We start from the raw sequence: 15,713 nt of genomic DNA on the forward strand, positions 1-15,713 counted from the left end.
TGATTATCCCTTTCAAGCAAATTTTTTCTCTATCCATTCCACTATCCACTGATGGGAGCTGAACCTCGTCACTGGTATATGTGTCTCTTCTCCATTTAGACTTCAAGCAAGACAGAAACTATATTGTCTTTTTAAAATATTTTCAAAAGTGACTTATCCCAGTGTCACTTCCAGCTCAAATACTCATAAATATTTAGATTAACTGATAAGTGACTGACAGTTTAAAGGGGGAAGAGCCCAGTCATACTCAGGATAGAAGGGATGGTCAGGGAAGAAAGGCACTAGTCAATAAATCCAAAGATGGTCATTTCAAGCATGAGATTATTATACCTCTGCTTTATTTATATAACCCTCTACATTTTATGAAATCATCCCCTAAACACTTCAGTATTAAACTGCCAGATAATAAAGATTATTATTTATATCATAATTATGAGAAAATAGAAGTTTAGGGAGTATAATTTATTTAAAGTTGTACAACTAAAACATGAACTGGATTCTTGTCTGTAAGTTTAGTGTTCTTTTCACTATAGTATGCTTCCAACCTCAGGAAGAGACCAAATTTCAGGGGCTGTAAGTATAAAGGACAATAGCTATCAGTCAATAAACAAAAGGACTTAGCAGGTACTATGTACAGTCTGAGTACCTAAAATAATAAAAGAGGAGGAAAGTAAAAAAAAAAAAGCCCCAGCATTTTTAATAAGCTCTTTCCAAATCCTTGGTGATGACTTTCTATAAAGAGTTTAATATTCACAAGAATAAGGTCAATGGATAAGTCCCAATGTCCATAAAGTCAAACAAAAGGTTCTATGTGCTGGAGAGTGCTTTAAAAAGAGGGGGGGAGGACATCCCTCCCCTCCCCAACTTATATGAAAAAAGGACTCACCTATGTACACACTCCTTGGCTAGGTCAGGAAGAAGGCAATCTGGAAAAAAGGGAGTATCTTCAGTATGTATAGTGGACTGAATGGTGACTCAAGAGAGATATTCACCTGGAACCTCAGATGTGCCCCTATGTGGAAGAAGGGTCTCCGCAGATATAATTAAGGTAAATATCTTGAGATAAGCTCATCCTGGATTAGGGTAGGCTCTAAATGCAACAACTGAAGCCTTTTTAAGAGACAGAAAAGGAGAAGAAAAAAAGATATAGGGAGGAAGGCTATATGAAGACAGAAGAAGAAATTGGCGTTATGCTGCTAAAAGCCAAGGAATGACGGATGCTACCAGATTCTCCTTTAGAGGCTTCAGAGGGAATGTGGCCCTGCTGACATCTTGACTTCAGCCTTTGAGCCTTCAGAAAGGAGACGGAATAAACTTCTGTGGTTCTAAGCCACCAGTTTGTGGTAATTTGTTACAGGTGGCCTTTGGAAACTCATATAATATATATCAGCTGAACTATTAGAATTAAAATTTCTCTCTACAGCAGGTAATGGGATTCTCCTAGATAACTATATGATTAAGGTTAAAAGAAGTGTGTAGCTAATTCAATCTATGGTTCAAGAATGGCTTCACATAAAAAGTGACATTTAAGATATTAAATATGAGGGGTGCCTGGGTGGTTCAGTGGGTTGAAGCCTCTGCCTTCGGTTCAGGTCATGATTCTAGGGTCCTGGGATTGAGCCCAGCATCAGGATCTCTTCTCGGCAGGGAGCCTGCTTTTCCCGTTCTCTCTGCCTGTCTCTCTGCCTACTTGTGGCCTCTGTCTGTCAAATAAATAAATAAAATCTTTTAAAAAATTAAAAAAAAAAGATTTTAAATATGAGTATGACAGAGAGAGGAAGGGAGGAGGCTTACATTTATAATGAGGGTTATAATATTTATAAAGTGTAACGTATGCAGGATATAACTTAAAAAAATGTTGCTCATAAGAATATGAAAATGTGTTTGAGGTTCTACAAGTATGTGTGACTTTCGGAGCAGGGTCCAAAGATCAGCTAACAGTACTAATATGACAATAACTTTTGATAACTATCCATATATAAGATGAATTCAGAATCTGATTAATGTATTATCACAAGGGATATCAACAAACATCAAACTTTAGAAAACAGTGGCAATATAAAGAGAACAATCCAGTTCTTTCACTTATACGCTGCTTGCCTAAATCGGTTAACTCTGAAATAACATTTTAAGTGAGACTCCTGAAGAAATGGAGATTTGCCAGTTGGCTCTGAATACTGCTAACTAGAAGTGAATAACAATGGTCCAATGAATCATTTCTAAGCTGTTTTAAGAAACCTTTCACTAAAAAATTCCTCTACATCACACGAGTTGCGGATTTTACATCAAAGAGCTACTTGGATTCATCATTTCATTAATAAACAGTAATTCAGAAACTTTGACATTTCTGACAATGATGCCACACACATGCAATTAAAAAAAAAATCGCAACCAACCTACATTCTTCAAGTCAATGAAAGTTGATAGAGGAACGTGAATTAAATTTTTATAACCTTAAATAATGTATTAAATAGCTATGGTTACCTGACTTAATAGGAAGCACAAGCTTGAGTGCCTCGGAACAGTAGGTCAGAAACCCGTTACTTAGGAACACTTTCCTTTTCCATTGTTCAATATTCAGATCTTACTTCAAATGTTCTAAGAAAGGGATACTAAAATAAAGAAACAAAAGATACTGATTTAAAGAGTTCTTCTATTATGCTCGAGGGCTGGGTTTTATTTATTTATTTCATTACCAGCATGGACATTTTCCAAAGAACTCTGGCATTCTGGATATAATGGGGGGAATGCTCCTTAGAGGATGCTACATCTCCCTGAAGCAGAACAAAGTTATGCTTTTTGTCTCTACCCTGTGCCTACTACTCTGCTTATCTTCCCCCCACTTAGGACTTGAAGTAAAATAGGAAAGCCATAAAAATGAGTGACAATGGTTATTACTACAGACACAAGGTGAATGATCTCTTCTTGAACATGTTTACAGATGAACTCTTTGGGATGTTTAAGCTCCTAATAAACATGATCTCCTTAAAAGGAAAATGACCCAGACTAGCATTTCCCAAATCAAATTCCATGGAACACTAGCATCCCATGAAATGTTAATGTGTGCCAGTTGAGAAAAAGATAGTGTGGTCAAATATTTGGAGAACTGCAGTATAATATTTATCACCTCTTCACAAAAATTAGCACACTAAAGTCCTAATGTAAGGAAGCTATCAGTTTAAGTCAGTAACTGTAAATTATTTGATCATAAAATTCTTTGTGTGTGTAAAAAGGTATTGTAATACTTTTGTCTTGTGATTCTATGAAGTCCTGAAATATTGTCCCCTAAAAACATAAATGGCATGCTACATTAGCCCTACCTACTTCGATCACATGGGCAGACAAAAACAATGAGAACACAATTTTCTATGAGTATCTCTCAAAAGCATGACAGAAAAAAATGATTTTTTTTCAGTCAATGACATAAAAGTTAAATTAATTTAGGCTTTAAGAATGTGTAAATTCATATGGTTGGATGTACTTGGAATTTCATGTAATAAAAGGAAAACAGGATTGTGCTCTATTTATAGAAAGAACTATAACTAATGGTATCTAAAAATATCACATTAACAGGGGGGAATTATTAACATCATAATCAGTTCTATCAATAAATTCTAAAATGTTTCGCAAGGAAAAAGATCAAGAACAGTAATCTTTCTCTGAGGCATCAAATTCCATGTAGTCTAAGGGTCATGAGAAAGAAGGGGTGTTATTACCTTATACTTGAGAATTATATTACAACTGGCTGATTATTCAGGATTAATGAGCTCAGGGTTAGGAGTTCAGTGGCCATATGGGCAACTGTAATGAGTTGCCTGGAGCTAGGCCTCTGCCAATACTGCCAATCAGCATGGTAGGGGTTCCTAAACCCACCAGCAATTTGGCTCTGCACCAGCAGGGGACCATCTCAAGCCAGTGGCTCTACACCAACCCCAGTCTTGACCTCATCTCCATCTGGGTCCGGGATGCTAGTCGTTGGCCATGTGACTAATAGCTGGGAAGAGAGCCTCAGCTTGCATACCTTTTCCAGTAACTGAGTGCTCAACCCATTGCACTGATTCTGTAAGCTGTGATCTGATGCCTCACCCAGAATAAACCTCTTAACTGGTTTCTCTTAGGTCTTTTAATGGCTTGAGACCTGTCCCTAAAGCCCAGTTTATTTGTGATGGTGTTCCTGCTACTGAAATAGATTTTCTCCTTGACCAAACTTTGGTTTCCTGAAGGCTCCTCTCAATCCTTTTCTTGATTAGGCCTCACCAGCCTAATTTTTGCAAGAATCCTGCTATGTCAGTTCAGAGAGACTCTCCCATCCTCCGTATCTGATGGAAGTTCCTCATCCTCTACCATCCTCCAGGAGATATCTCATTATCTAGCATCTCACCCTGGCCTGCCTTTAGCAAGAATCTTGTCAAGTCTGTTTAGCCAGATTTCCAATTAGTAATTTTCTAACCCCCTGCCCCCAACCTGCTCCTTAGCTAAAAATTCCCATCTTTCTTTTTATTTGGAATTGAGCAGTTCTAGACCTGTTTATATGTAATTGATATCTGTTTTATCATCTTTGCGGCATTCTCTGTTTCTGGACCTTCCTTGGGATGGGGCCTAAGCAGACATTCAACCTATCAAAGGGAGAATCTTCATATGCCACCTGCTGTGTCCCAGCATTATTTTTCTAATCTCAGAAATTTCTTTACAGGACTGAGCAAACACATGACTTCATTAGCAAAGGCATATTAGTAAATTCTAGTGTGGGTCTTCATTATCTCTTGCTTTGGCAAATACCCATGCTTCCTGACTCATCGTTTGCTCTTCAATACATTGTTACCTGATTAAACTTTGATCTTGTCATTCCCTTTCTTCGTCTGCAGAGCTGGGGGTCTAACATTTGCGAGTAAATGATCTAGACTCAACTCACCTTTTCAAAGTTTTCACTGTTCTCATTTACCTACTATTTTCTCCAAGCAAAATGAATTGACTTGCTATCTCCCAAATATACCCTTAGTTTTTCTATTGTTCCCTCCCTTTGCCCAGCCACGTAATAAATGCTTTTCCTTATTTCTGCATGTCCAAATCTTATTCAACTTCAAGGCAAAGCACCACCAGCTGTTCTTAATCTCTTTCTTATTCAACTCTTGATCACTCTGATGGTCCTTAACATTTTCTACCTTGTAATAGTTATTTAGATACTTCTTATATCTTACCTATTAGGTTGTAAGATCCTTGATGGCAAGACCTACCTTGTCTTCACTTTTGTATTCTATAGCATTTAAAATGCAAAAGCTTGCACGCTGCATTGCTTAATAAATATTTCAGAACTGGGACGCCTGGGTGGCTCAGTTGGTTAAGCAGCTGCCTTTGGCTCAGGTCATGATCCCGGCGTCCTGGGATCGAGTCCCACATCGGGCTCCTTGCTCCTCAGGGAGCCTGCTTCTCCCTCTGCCTGCCATTCTGTCTGCCTGTGCTTGCTCTCTCTCTCTCTCTCTCTCTCTCTCTCTCTGATAAATAAATAAATAAATAAAATCTTTAAAAAAATAAATAAATAAATAAATAAATATTTCAGAACTAAGTTTCAGTTCAATTAACAACTTTCAGATTCACACTGTTTATTTAAAAAATGGAAAGGTGAGGGGATAGAATGAGATGGGATATGTCCTACTGATTTAGCCATAGTCTCTTGGAATGACGAACCCTAGAAGTTACCTATTGCAGTGGTTCTCCACGAATTTTCTACCTTGATACTTGGTCAATACACCTACACACTCACATGTGCAATGAATTCTTAAGGGAATACCCAGATACACTTGTTTTCTTTCTACACAGACTCTAGGACAGGCATAACTGGGCTCCCTAGCTGTAAACCTACCTTCTCTTTATTTGATATTTGAAAGATGCAGTTGAAAGGATGCTAATATAAACGAATAATCTCATTTACAAACCAGGAAATCTTAACCATGAGGGCAAAAAACTTCTCTAAAATCAGAGTCAGTTAGAAGCATTAGTAGGATTAAAACCCAGGTCTCTGGCTCCTTGTCCAGTGACCTTTCTATAAAGCAGTACAATCTATGATCAACACTGCTAGAAATAAACCTCAGAGTCCTAGTAGGTTATTAGCAGTACTTTTCTTTATGTGGGTGCATATTTATAAGGCTTCCAAACTTTTTTTCACTTTCTTTTCCTACCCCTCCTCTCCTCCAGTTGTAGAAATTAGGTGTACGGTGCTTTAACAAAGATAGTTTAATTGCTGTTAAGTTACTGTTCAACAACTGTTCCTGCTATTAATTGCTTTATAATGATAATTACAATTAGTAGTACAAGATATTTTCTTTTCTAATTGGCTATTACTGGTGAATAGCAGCTTGTTACATAACAGAAAATTGTGTTAAATAACCACAATTACCATTCTGAGATCCTTCTCTTAAAAAACAAATCTCTGTAAGTTTTTGGATAAAAGCACTAAAATTTTATTTGTTTATTTTATTATAAGGCAGAGCCTCTGTAATTACTTGTGGGAGGATACATCTTTCAGTTAAGAAAAAGCATGAAATGAGGTGAGTGTTGGAGAAACAGGAACTGGAACATGCACCTCCTTTCTTTTAAAAATAAAAACATTTAAAAGCTTTCAGCTCCTTAGTAAATGGATACAAGTTGCAGATTCAAATGTATCCACTTCTTCCCACACTGTGATATGGAAACAGAAAGGACTCTCCAATTAGCTCTGATGAAATACCATTGCAAAGCCCCACCAATCACATGGATGTGTTCCCAGAGATAAAGTCAGGGGTTCTTCGTTTTGCCTCATATAGGACCCAGGATGGAGCCAATCCATAGTCACCACTCAACCAACACCAAATGACATCACAGCATGGCACTGTAGAAGATGAAGTGATCCCAAGGGATATGTGACAGTCTCTGCCCCTAAAGGGTTTACATATTATAAAACCAAGAGTATGTCTTGACTCAAACTCTAATGTTGGTTAGTTTGTAATGAGTTAAGTTATATCCAGACTTTTCTAGTAGCAGCAGTCATAATAACAATGAGGTCAAACACCTTGCTTGAGCTCACACAGGCTGTAACTGACAGCTACTTTTTTTTTTTTAATATTTTATTTATTTTATTTGACAGACAGAGATCACAAGTAGGCAGGGAGGCAGGCAGAGAGAGAGAGAAGAGGAAGCAGGCTCCCCGCCGAGCAGAGAGCCCGATGCGGGGCTTGATCCCAGGACCCTGGGATCATGACCTGAGCCGAAGGCAGAGGCCTTAACCCACTGAGCCACCCAGGCGCCCCTGACAGCTACTTTTGAATCCATTTTTTTCCCATTCCAAAGAGCTCTTTGAAGAGCTTCTTGAGATAGATCTTCATCAGCAGCATCATTCATCCCTATATTCACTGCTTCACTCAACCTCCCCAAAAGATATGTAATTAACTGTAGCATTTTCATGATGGAATGGAGACTCAGAGGTTAAATAATTTTTCCCAAGTTCACAATGCTGCAAAGCAGCAAATTCATGATCAGAGTCCGACTTTGAATACATTTTTTCTTTCCACACAGTTCTACTCAATGTATCCCATATTGACTTATATCACTTAAAATATTCTACCACTTCTCAATTGTTGACACCCCCTCCCCAAATGAACCAAAGGTTTAAGTCCTGTTTATTTCTAGAAACTTTACTTGGTCCCTAGAGCCAAAGATAGCACCTAACCCCAGTTGCCTATCTTGCAAATAAATGACGCTGGTCACAGAGTATTGGCTGAGATGAAAAGAGAGACAGAAGACTGATCAGTTAAATCCAACACCCCTTTTGGAAAAAGCTGCTCTGCAGACGTCTGGGTCAATGAGGTCACTTAGAACACACTTGTTTCAGTGAGAGATGGCAATTTTTTAAGTTGCTGTCAGTGAAAGGCCAATCCATTCAGAGTCTGATGAGTTTATTAAATAAATCATAGCAAAACTGAACCCTAATTCTGTATCAAAGTTCACCAAGAACAGCTAACAGAAACATGTAGTCAATCACTGGAGATGGCAGTATCCTGCTTTGTTTCTATTTACTCATAGATTTATGTTTAGAAGAAAGTATAATTTTTATTACACGAATCTGGTCAACATTTTCTTCAATTTTTCAAGATGGGAAGTATGTGTTGTGGAGGATGGCACTGTGCTTTTGCATGAATATAAGTCTTTGTCGACACAATGAGAAGTGTATGTAAATTCCATGTCTGCTACTCCAAGTAATCCCTCAACAGGAGCCTCATTATCAAATGGAAAGACACATTAGAGTTGTAGTACTCAAAATTATTACCTGTATCACCTCTGGCACACATGCTAAAGATGAGTTCATACCTGTATCTGAAATAAGTCACCATTTATTGAGGACCAGCCCATCTCAGTCACCATTCAACATTTCGGCAAGACAGATTTAATTATTACCCATTTTAAAGATGAGAAGTGGAGGCTCAGAGGTTGATTAACGTGCCTATGGGGGGGTAAGTAACCAGGATCTAATCTTACATTGGCCTGACCTCAAAATGTACACACACACTCTTTTTCCTATACTATACTGCCTTTCTAGAGTAACATTAGCTTTGGGACATATTTATGTTCAAGGAAAGTCTGTTTCAGACCTTATCCGATGGAATTTAGTTTCTATGAACGTCATTATAATAGTAAATAGGATAATAGGTCTGTTTTGGTTACTGTGCAAGCCACTCTTGCACCAGTTTCCTCACTTTAAAATGAAAAGGGGATACTATGAGTATCTACTTCAGGTATGGTGTTAGGATGAAATGACATAAGACCTATGACAGCATTTGAAACAGTACTTGGCACAATTACGGCTCAACAAATGTTAGCTATCTGAATCAGTACCACCATTATTTTAACATCCTCTTTTATAAAATTTGTCTTAATATTCTACAAGCAGTTTCCACATATTTTTCATAGGAAAATAAATGATGTGCTAAAGGAGGCCTCTTCAGAATCTTACACCAAACCCACAGGGTGAGGTTTCCATAATTCTTTTTCTTCCATGACTCCCTCTAGCCTGTACCTTGCAAGGCCATCCCAGTGTGCAAGATTATCTGAACATCTTGCTGACTCTGAATGTGGGTATGTGTGCAGACAGCTGGGGATGAGGGGGCAGCACTGGTAGGGATGAGAAAAGGTATGAAGATAATATAAAAGGCTTTCAGGGCACATAGTTGCACTACTAGTACAGAGCACCAACAGACACTAATGACTCCCAGGAATGCAAGGGCAGACTAAGCAGCTATCACCAACACATTCCTAAGCTTCTCCTTGGTTATAACACAATGTAGATTGCTTCCTAAGTACATACAGAATCAGAGGGTAGGCAGCTTTCTATTTCTAGTTCATTCAGGCATACCATGACACTGAAAACAACTAATATTTATTGAATTCCAAGATGGTAAAAGGAAATAATGCCAGGCTGTCAGAGATATATAACTGAATGAAATAATCCCAACAACTCTGCAAAATAGGTATTATATTCATATTTTCATAAATGCTGCTGCATTTCACTATTTCAGCTATTCACAACTATTAAACATCAGAATTGAAATTCAAATACAGTTTTTCAAAGATAGGGTCTAGTTCTCTTCCCACTGTCATGTTAAATGTATGCAACTGGACTTGAAACTAATGCTGGAAATAAGAGGACAACCTGTGGAAAACCAGATAACTGCCAGAGAGATGATGGAACACTGATTCCAATTTCTATGCAGCAGCTCACTCAGGTATGGGTTCAAGGTTACAAGGGAAAGGCATGAAGTATTTAAAAAAAAAAGTAATCATTATCTATACAATACTAACACTTCACTTAAAAAAAAGAAGACTAAAAACTACATGAAAATGCTAACTATGATTACCTCTGACAGAATATCATATTCATGATGATATATTCTGCATTTCCAAGTTGGTGTGCATAACTTCCACAAGCATAAAACATATACTCTGTTTTTTAATTTGACTTCAATTCCTCTGTGTAAAATAGCAGCCATTCTAAGTACTGTGAATAAATTTCAAACAGATTCTAACCATTAAACTATTAGAATGTTTACTTCATGGAGCTCGGATAAGCACTGGACATATAAAGGTAAAATAATGGGGCACCTGGGTGGCTCAGTGGGTTAAGCCACTGCCTTCGGCTTGGGTCATGATCTCAGGGTCCTGGGATCGAGTCCCGCGTCGGGTTCTCTGCTCGGCAGGGAGCCTGCTTCCCTCTCTCTCTCTCTCTCTCTCTCTCTGCCTGCCTCTCTGCCTACTTGTGATCTGTCCCTGTCAAATAAATAAATAAAATCTTTAAAAAAAAAAAAAAAAAGGTAAAATAAGACAACTCTTGCCCTCAAGAAGTTCACAGTCTACTGGGGTAGGCAAAGCTGTCAATAACTAACTAACTACAGTGTGATATGGTTAAGTGTGATAATGGAGATGTGGTAAGGAAAGCAGGATGACTGCAGATGAGGCTGGAAAAGTAGATTTGAATCTTAAATGCCACACAGAGAATTTAGACCTCATTATACAAGCATGAGAGTCACACTGAAGATCTGAAGTGAGGATGCATGAACACATTCATGTTTTAGAATGTGGACTAAAGGAGGGAAAAATCAAGAGTCAGTGAGATCACTAGGAAGGTTTTGCAATCATCCAGGCTGGAATTCATTTCTGGTTAAACAATGATTAACTACTGACAAAGTGCCAAGAAAAGGTCTTGGCAGACAAAACCGAACACGTCAAAGTTTCAAGAACACAGTTTGGAGGATGGAGGACACAGACAATTCAGCAGCAACGGTGAAGGTTAGAAACAGAAAAGGGGCTAAAGAGATGAAGAACAAATTCAAAAGATTTCAGGCACAGAAAAATAAGGCTTAGTAAGTCATCACATTTGGGACATGAGGGCAAGACAGAAATCAAGGATGCTTCCTAGGTTTCTAGCTAAGGTCCGATGCTATTTATTGAAATAGCAAATATAAAAATGAGGAATTCACACCACCTGCTACCCCCACTCCTAGAGAAATCACATATTAGTTAATAAGGTCTCCAGAGGAAGTACATTATAAATCCAAAGTAGCATTCCCATGATTATCATCTACTGAGCATGCATTTGCAGAGAAAAAGGTAACTCAGAATATTACAATATAGATACACAGGTTATTATGGTCAGAAAAAAATCACCTCCATCACAAAGATCTCCTGTAAGTACTGTCAGTTAATAAACTATATGTGTTATCTTACTGCCTGTGACTAAAAACAGCAAAAGAAAAAATATCAGTAATACATCTCCAAGTGCGATTTACTATCTGTTCTTAATTTACTACGTGTTACTTAATATACTATCTTGTATTTACTACCTGTTCTTAATTTTAGAAGATAATATGAAATCCCGTTACAGTTCAAATCTATGCAAAGCAGTGTTGTGCAAGATCAGGGACTTTTCTGGAGAGGGATGGAACCTCAGAAGTCTGACAGCAGAGATCTCAGGTAAGGTATTGTACCTGCTTGCACACCACTCGGTGACATTGAAGTAGAAATCGTCAGTCCCAGGATAGTAAGCACACAGACTGATATTTTAATTAGACTGAGAGTGAAACCTCTTAAAAAAGACAGTTTTCAAGAAATTAATGATTTCACAGGGAAAGACATTCTTGAGGATCTAAGTAACTGCTTAACAAAAAAATGCAAATATACTTTTAGTATCATTATTTCCACCTAAAACTTTCATCATACTTTGTAAGCTTTGAAAAGAATTTGGATAAAGTTACAGAACGATACATAAATTATTAAGGGGATTTTTAATGACAACCTTACCTTATAAGAGTGATATAAAAATCAACCATTAGTTCTCCCATTGACTGCTACAAATTAGTAAGAATACTTGTCAGCTACGAGCCAAGATGAGGAATTTTTTGGTTACAGATGCTTCTAATTCACTGCTGCTCAATACTTTTGTTGAAAACAAACTGGAACATAAAATTATGCTTTATAGCACTTACTCAATTCAATCCAACAGTCATTTAAACATTGGTCCTTGATTAATGATTTCCTCACACTGGTAAGCACAGGGGAAAAGAACACTCATATAATACTGATAGTTGTGTATACTGACATCTTTCAAAGGGAAAATCTGACATCTTTCAAAATTTTAAACCTGTGTAATTACCTTTGACCCAGCAATTCCTTAAGAAATACACACCAAGAGGGAGAAGGACATGTATATAAAGTTATTCACTAAGCCCACTACATGTTCATAACAGAGGAATGGTTAAAGTATGGCACATTCATTTTATGGAATACAACTGGCACAGTCCTTAAAAAAATGAAGCAACAAATACACTGACATGGAAGAGTGTCTATAATAGATCATTGGGAAAAAGGAGGTTGCAGATCTTTGAGCTTACAAAGAATGATCCCTTTTTATTTTTCAAAATCAAAACAATACAGATGTGTGTCATGTAGGAATACGTGAGAAAACACACAATGAACTTTTAAAAACTGTTATTTTGGGAATGAACTGTGTGGTGGAGGAACTTTCATTTAACTCAAAGGCACTGGCTTCAAATATTTATTATGAAAAAAATTTTTAAAAAAGATTTTATCTATTTATTTGACAGATCACAAGTAGGCAGAGAGGCAGGCAGAGGGAGAGGGGGAAGCAGGTTTCCCACTGAGCAGAGAGCCCGATGTGGGGCTGGATCCCAGAACCCTGAGATCATGACCTGAGCCAAAGGCAGAGACTTAACCCACTAAGTTATCCAGGCACCCCTATTATGAAAATTTTTATAATAACTGAAGATATTTAAAAGTTCTACAATGTTTTTGAAAGAAATTCCCAATTTTCTTTTTTATGAGTTAATATGTGAGATAAATTCTTCAAAGATTTCATCTTTAAATGTTAAACAGATAGCCAGACCTCTGGAACCTTGAGAAACTGGAAAACCTTACTAGTATCTTACCATTAGGTAAAAGCCCCCAAATGAACTGCTTAGGGCATAGGCATAACTATTTAAAGTGGGAGCCTATCAAAGAATGCTTTGGGAGAGATATTAAAATAATTTCAGAGCTAGGAAGTTCCACTGATGAGGAGTGGGAAGAAATTGCACTTTATCACTGTGCTGTTGAATAAAAATTCAAGACTAAATGTCAATTTAATCGTGAAAACAAAAACAAAGTAACCCCAAAAATATCAAATAAGGACAGAGAACCTTTAAGCCCCAAACCATGTCCAACAGAAAAAGACAACTTGTGCTAAATTACACATCAAGACAAAAAAGAAAGGAGGTGGGCGGGAACAGATGCACATGGCATCCTCCAAAGTTTGGTTTTTGATCTCTACAGCGGATCAGAGGGCAACTTAAAAGACACGTAGAGCCAAAGTAGTTGCGATGATTTTCATAATCACCTTCAAATTTTCTCTGAAGCCCTGAGTGCAAAATACTACTTCCTTTCCTCTTTTTCTAAGGACTCGGCCAGGGTCCACAGGCAATCCTGGAGATGGCCTGGGGCGATCAGAAAGGCTGTGAGAAACACAATTTCCCTTCAGAGGCCGCTCCAGCCAGCAATTAAGCAAATCTGTAGAGTGGAGAGAAGTGACCAGTCTGCAACTGGAAATCCTCCTCCCCGACACAAATAAAACACATCGCCCGAGGCCAGCGGAGGCAGGGTACTGGAGAGAAGAGAGCTGCTAATCCAGGAGTTATAATCACACATGCGCGAACATGACTTGACACACACCCACCCGGCACGGAGCGCAAAGCTGGGAGCTCCAAACGGAAGACAAAACGCTCAGGGAGCTTCCTCGGCTTCGCGGAAAGCCATTCTATTCCATTTTCTCTTTCCTCCCCAGAGCGTTCCCACCAAGGAGCCGCCTTGGACCCCACCCCGCCAGGCTGGCCCAGCCCGTGGCCCCCTCGCGCCCAGGTGGCTTTAGAGCTGGCAGGCTCCCGCGGCTTGCCTGGCGATCGGCTGCACTCCTGATCGGAGAGAAAGGAAGATAAACCATTTACACTTCAGTGGCACCGTACTCACCCTCATAACTGACACCGCCGACTTTGCTGTGGTTGCCCTCACAGTCCTCCTCCCCTCCGGCAGCAGCCCCCTGGGTCTGAGGGGCAGCCATTACGCGGCAGAAGAGAAAAAGGAGGGCCGCCAGGGGGATCCGGAACCAATGGAAACGCGACTGGAGGCGAACTCCCCATCAACGCAGGGTTTCCTTCAGGTCCTCGCCTCGCCTTCACGTCCTGGGCCAATAGGATGTGGAGAGCCGTGCCTAATCCCCGCCCCCAGCCGCTGATGCGACGCCCCCTTCCGGGATGGCGAGGCCCAGAACTACAATTCCCAGCGTGCTGCAGGGACCCTGGGACAGGGAGGGCTGGGAGAGGCGCTGGCGGGCGGGGGTGCGCCGGAGAGTATCCTGGCTTGTAGCTTAGTTCAGTGAATCAGAACAATGACTGCGCCGCCGGGTTCCCGGGAGCGCGTCGGAGGACTGTGAGCAGCCGCCGCCGGCAGAACGGCGGGCGGCGCAGCCTCAGCTGCGCGGTGTCAACGCCGGGTTCGGGAGCTTCCAGCGCAGACCTTGCCCAGCGCCCATAGCTCGCGCGGAGCCGCCGGGTTCCAGCGTTGCAGCCGCTACTCGGGAACTGTGCATTGTTGTGAGCCGGAGAAGGCGCGGGGATTACAAAGCCCAAAGACCCCGGGCTCCCCTTTAGCCATGTGGATACCTACGGAGCACGAGAAATACGGCGTGGGTGAGTCTCCGCGGGACGAACTTTTATTCCTCTCTGGCCCGAGCGGGTGCGCATTTCGCGTCCTTGCCTCTGCGCCCCTCTGGCTCCTCGGGGCTGGAAATGCCTAATCCTGGCTTCGCGCTGCGGGTTTGGGGCTTTGCCGAGCCAGCTCCGGGCAGAGGGGTGTGCGCCGGGGTCTCGCCCCTCACCGCCCCATCGGCGCTTCCCGCACCCGCTCCCGGAGCGCCGGGACGGCTGGAGGAGCGCGCAGCCAGCCCTCCCGCTGCGGGCTCTGCCTGCGGAGTTTGGAGTGGCGACGGGGCGTATGTGAGTCAAGTTGGAAGAGGAGAGCGAACGGCGCTCCTCTCCCTCGTTCCCCTTCTTCCCCAAAGAGGGCAATGGGATGCAACGATTCCCGGGGTGGAGAGGGAGACAACAACTACTGCTCATAGAGAACACCCCCAAAACAGAAGGGAGGCGCAAAGCCTTTTCTTCGGCTCCACATTCTCAGAGTGCGGAATGTGGCACCGTCCTCAAAAGAGCCGTTCTGACAGACCGAGCCCGACCCCAGCTTCCTTCCTTCCTCCTATCCCGGGTTCCTGGGGTGCGAGCGTTGAGGGGCTGGGGGATTGGTAAATTTCAACATCTGCGCCTCTTTGGTCTTTGGAGGGGAACGGGTATTTCAGCAGTGTTTTTACTTCTGGCCACCCTCTCGGCCCCGGGGTAAGCGGGTTGGGGGTTGGTGGAGGACAGCTGTGGAGTGATAATGGGGAGGGGGAAATCGGAAAGCCTGGGTCTTCGAGGCGAGGAGACAGGTTTTAGGAAAGGACTACTCTGACACTGGCGTTCGGAAGAAAAAGAAGAGGGTAGCTCTCGCGGTTCTGTGCAAAGGTGAACAACAAAGGACATTAATGTTGACTGATGAATACAGGAGTCTCCCTTCCTTTCCCTCCTCCCATTTCAGGCTGATTACAG

General features: G+C 40.9%; 2 protein-coding genes across 3 annotated transcripts in view; one reads left to right on the forward strand and one right to left on the reverse strand.

The window, feature by feature from the left end:
* Positions 1-14,131, reverse strand: part of LOC111151960 (zinc finger protein 277) — a 104,579-nt gene extending 90,448 nt beyond the window's left edge. Inside the window, exon 1 of one of the 2 annotated variants that reach the window (XM_022510206.1) lies at positions 14,041-14,131. In XM_022510206.1, the coding sequence (XP_022365914.1) occupies positions 14,041-14,131 (91 nt within the window). The remainder of the gene's footprint in view (positions 1-14,040) is intronic. The other variant, XM_022510207.1, reaches the window with a different exon arrangement.
* Positions 14,132-14,560: 429 nt separating this feature from the next.
* The window catches only part of LOC111151991 (dedicator of cytokinesis protein 4), a gene marked incomplete at its 3' end in the record, with an annotated part of 345,451 nt that continues 344,298 nt past the window's right edge, over positions 14,561-15,713 (forward strand). The window contains exon 1 of the mRNA XM_022510243.1: positions 14,561-14,759. Within this exon, the coding sequence (XP_022365951.1) occupies positions 14,723-14,759 (37 nt within the window). The remainder of the gene's footprint in view (positions 14,760-15,713) is intronic.

This window comes from Enhydra lutris, unplaced genomic scaffold, assembly GCF_002288905.1.
Source record: "Enhydra lutris kenyoni isolate GAN:26980312 unplaced genomic scaffold, ASM228890v2 scaffoldscaffold27, whole genome shotgun sequence".
Classification (NCBI taxonomy): domain Eukaryota; kingdom Metazoa; phylum Chordata; class Mammalia; order Carnivora; family Mustelidae; genus Enhydra; species Enhydra lutris.